Here is a 4,349-nt window from a genome sequence, read left to right as displayed (position 1 = left end):
CAGGCTAGACAAGGGGAGCTCAGTGCTAAGGGTGGGGGGGGGGGGCCTTAAGACCGGAGAGGAAGGGGGGGGCTTAAGACAGGTCCTAATTAGCCCTTCAACTTTAATGAGACCTTCCAGGACAGATAGGCATCTGTACAATGGCCAGCAGTCAAGTTCCTTTAGCTCCCTCTCTCTCTTTGGTCTCCGCTGCTGCTGCTAATTCCTTGAAATGATCACTGACAGAGCTCAACCCAACCTGGCAACCCAAACTAGTTGGAGTGGTTGGGGTTGGCGGGTTGGGTTGAGTTCTGTTTGTCAGTGGTGTTGGTGGTGCGCAATATAGTCAATCTTTGTTCTTTGAAGTGAGAGGGATGGCGCGGAACTGTGTGACTAAGGCAGTTTGGTTACGGGGTTGAGTCATCGTGTGCGTGGAGTTGTATGTGTAGGCGCTGAGAAACTGTTCTCATGGTACAAAATACTATTTTTAGCACTCGCTCGTCCATAGTGTCAAGTTAAAGAGGAAGACGCCATGCTAGTTGTTTTTTTACTCTCGAACCACCTTTTCTGACCATGCCCCTCTCTCTCTCTCTCTCGTTTCTCTCCAGGTACTACTTCAAGAAGGCCAGCGACGAGTTTGAGTGCGGGGCCGTGTTCGAGGAGGTATGGGAGGACGGTGCCCTTCTGCCCATGTACGAGGGCAAGGTCCTGGGTAAGGTGGAGAGGATGGACTGATGCCGCCCTTATGCCCACCCTACCTTACCAATCAACCAAATACCCAACCTCCAGGGCACAGACTGTCGCGAGGAACCAGAGTGATTGACTTGATGGGGGGAAAACGCTCCAGACTTTCTTTTCTACTATTAGGCTAAATAAGAGTTAATATATCCAGCACAAGAGGAGTGTGATTGAAGGAACACGAGCCAATGAAGTATGCCGAACCCAGAAGAGGCCCCGCCCCCCCTGACTTTCTAAACCAATCAGCCTTAGAAGCACAAGGGAACGACACTACAGACAGAGAGAGAGAGACGGTAACGTTGTGAGAACGTTGCGTCGCTCCCTGATCACCTGCAATGGACTGGCGACAAATGCCGCCACCTGCTCTTATAACGTTGTGCCAACGTTGTGCAAACGTTGTGCAAACGTTGCTACAACATGAAACGTCTATACGTGTGCATATACATACATGAAAGTATGTGTATATATACACATGTATCATATTCTATCGATGCGTTTTTGTCATGATTTGAAAGTTTGAGTATTTATTGAAAAAATGTCCTCTCCCTCCCTCACCTTCAACTTGTCTTACCCACCACCCACCCAACCCAACCCAACCCTGTCCCCCATGTCCAGTTGATGGACAAGCTGCTTAGAGTATTGGGAGAATACTGTGGTGATTTTTTTTTAAATTTACCTTGTAATGTCACAAAGGTCACGACACTAGCCTAGTGCCCCCCCCCTTCCCTTAACCCCCCCCCCCCCCCTTTACCACTGTCCAACCTCACTGTACCAGGGGTCTGCTGAGACTGAACCTTCCACTGTCGTAGTAAACCAACCAACAACCCAGTCTTAATATATGCTGCTGATGTGTGTTCTCTTCCGTTTCTAAGCCAGAGTAAGAGGAGTTGCTTTTCTCTCACTCCAGCACCGAGCTCTCTCCTTTTTAGTTGTTGTGCCTTTGTTTCGTGGACCAGGCACCACACGGGGAAAGACGCGAAAGAAAGGCGAGGAAGAGACATGAATTAGGATTAGGTGAACAGAGAGGACCTGGAGAAAGAAAGTGTTTACAGCGAGCACACCAAAATAACCTTGTCTCCGCTTCTATTGAAATGAACCACCTCTCCAGGAAGCGCTGGCTTAATATCGCCCACGTTTCAAAAATGGCTTCCGTTCCATATTTATTAGCAACGACAAAACGTTTCAGAAATGTTGCTCCAATAGCTTTTGAATGTCGTGAAAAGAACATCTTAAACTACGGAGCTCCTGTATACATTTGTAATTATGCATTTTTTTGAAGTATGGATAAAAGGACACAAACACTATTGCTAGTGTTTTTATGAGTACAGCACCTGTGCCTACATGGATGCCATACCATGTACTACCCTGATTCAGGGTGTTAATAATTATTCCCTTGGTTTTCAGAAGGGTTTTATGTTGAAAATATTTTTTTATGCATTTAATAATATCCCGTAGTCCTGTTATTTGTATTTACGCCATGTTTTTGTTTCGTTCTATCTAAACTGTAAATTATACATTATATACAGAGTTTCATTTCAAGATTTACCTGGACCTATAATTATTGTAATTATTAAGAGATGTATCCTTTTATTAAAGTTTTATATTTTTCAAATGAAAATGAAAGCTTTTGTTGTCTGCTCATTTCTGTTGTTCAGTTGCAAACGAGAACGAGAATGCTTTGATCACGTGATAATGCCTATGACATTAACGACAAAACTCTCCTCTTTGGAGAAACATTCAAGACACAAGATTACATTTCTACCTCTTTCTTCAGATCACTAAAATGGAACGCTTCATTCAAGTTAGGATTCTGTAGTTCTATGCAGGATTGGAATCTGCATGATCCAAAAAGTTTGTACAAGACAGCTGTAGAATGATGACTGTAAACTGAAGGGGCTCAATACTGACGGAAGTGGGCATTGCGTTACTCATGGCCCATGGGGTAGACAGATGTAGCCCTGTGTCCCAAATGGTGGCCAGGTCCTTATATAGTGCACTACTTTTGACCAGAGTCCATAGATTCTACATAGGGAATAGGGTGCCATTTGGGATTCAACAGTAGCCTGGCATTCAAACAGATTTTTCTACGTTTCAGTGAAATGTAGTAACTTCAGTTTGGACGCCAGGCTAATAAGACAGATGTCTGGGTAGAAATAAACTCCCTTGAGTCCTAAATGGTATCCTATTCCCTATATAGTGCACTACTTTTAACCGGAGCCCTGGTCAAAAGTAGTGCACTATATGGAGAAAAGGGTGCCATTTTGGACAGATCCCGTGTTCAATTCCTAAGTCCCCCTCTAGTTACAAGGCAACAGTTGCCTGTTGTGAGATCCCCATCGGCTCTTCTTTATTTTCTAATTCTCTCCATTAGAGGAGAGGAATGGCAGATCACCATGGCAGCTGACACCTCACAGGGAGAAACCCCAGGAGAACCCTAACCACTGGGCCCAGACTTCAGTTCAACGTATAGTTTTGGTTTACGTTTGGTTGAGTTGTCAACTAATGTGAATTCAATGTGAAATCAATATTTTTTTTAATTAAAAGTTGGGTGGAAAAAAAAGATGAAATGCCCTTTGACTTTTTTGCGAATCCAATTTGTTTTCCACGTTGATTCATCACAGATTTATTGGGTTAAAATTAAGTGGAAAAAAATATAATTCAACCAGTTTTTTGCCCAATGGGTAGCTATCCCTTTTGTACTGTGGTCTTTAATCCCTCTTCGCAGACTTGGGTCATGTTCAATAGGGCGCAACCTCTTGCAACGATGAACACAAAGCTGGGCTCTCATTGGTCAAGATCCGTTCGTACCTCCCCGTTGAAAAATATATATAATGTCCTGCTTACTGAACAGGACCCAGGTACACTCTGRAGTCTCCACTGTGGCCTAATGGGAGACATTAATGATCAAAATGGGGCCATTGGGCTAATTGGTAGCCTAGAGAGCAGAACTGGGAGAACTGCTTTCCCTCCTGCAGTCAACACAAACATTTAATGAAGTTCCCCAGATCCCAACAAGACGGCTCAGCCATATTTGCTTCAATTATCTGGCTTTTATTTGCAGGAAATGATTAAATACCCTACAGAATTAATTCAGTCACCGCAGTCCTGCTACATTAGCGAATCAGAAAGASGTTGTCCAAGCCAAGGCGCACTGACTCAATTGAGCTGAATTTGAAATCACTTAAAATAGCCTTACTGACATGAAAATAGATTTGTCATTGCCTCAAGCAAATGTGCCTGGTGACACACATTACTGACAAAGTGAGGTTTCTATTCTATTATTTTCTACAGATCTATTATTTTTCTTGAATCCATCTTTAACTGTAGACACACAGGCACAGGTTGCATTAAATGGCACCCTATTCCCTATATAGTGCACTACTTCTGACCAGAACTCTATGGGTCCTGGGAAAAAAAGTAGTGCACTATAAAGGAAATATGGTGCCATTTGGGATGCAGGCAGGCTCTACAGGAAAAACTGTCTATGGTTCTGTTGAACTGCAAGTTTAAAGGGGGCAGATGGAACCCTTCACCCCTCAACCTGTGCGCCTTTCCTCCACCCGTAAAGCCCTCCTGCTGCTCCTAGGTCCTATATAATTTATAGGATCTCTGGGCTCTCGGCTTTGAAGGGG

General features: G+C 43.9%; 1 protein-coding gene across 1 annotated transcript in view; it reads left to right on the top strand.

Moving 5' to 3' along the window:
- LOC111982330 (axin-2-like) overlaps positions 1-1,703 on the top strand; it is a 13,739-nt gene extending 12,036 nt beyond the window's left edge. The window contains exon 5 of the mRNA XM_024147846.2: positions 501-1,703. Coding sequence (XP_024003614.2) covers positions 501-714 — 214 coding nt within the window. The 3' untranslated portion in view covers positions 715-1,703. The remainder of the gene's footprint in view (positions 1-500) is intronic.
- Positions 1,704-4,349: the final 2,646 nt, after the last annotated feature.

This window comes from Salvelinus sp. IW2-2015, linkage group LG21, assembly GCF_002910315.2.
Source record: "Salvelinus sp. IW2-2015 linkage group LG21, ASM291031v2, whole genome shotgun sequence".
Taxonomy (NCBI): domain Eukaryota; kingdom Metazoa; phylum Chordata; class Actinopteri; order Salmoniformes; family Salmonidae; genus Salvelinus; species Salvelinus sp. IW2-2015.
The sequence above is the reverse complement of the archived record's forward strand: the minus strand, read 5'-3'. Positions and strand labels throughout refer to the sequence as shown.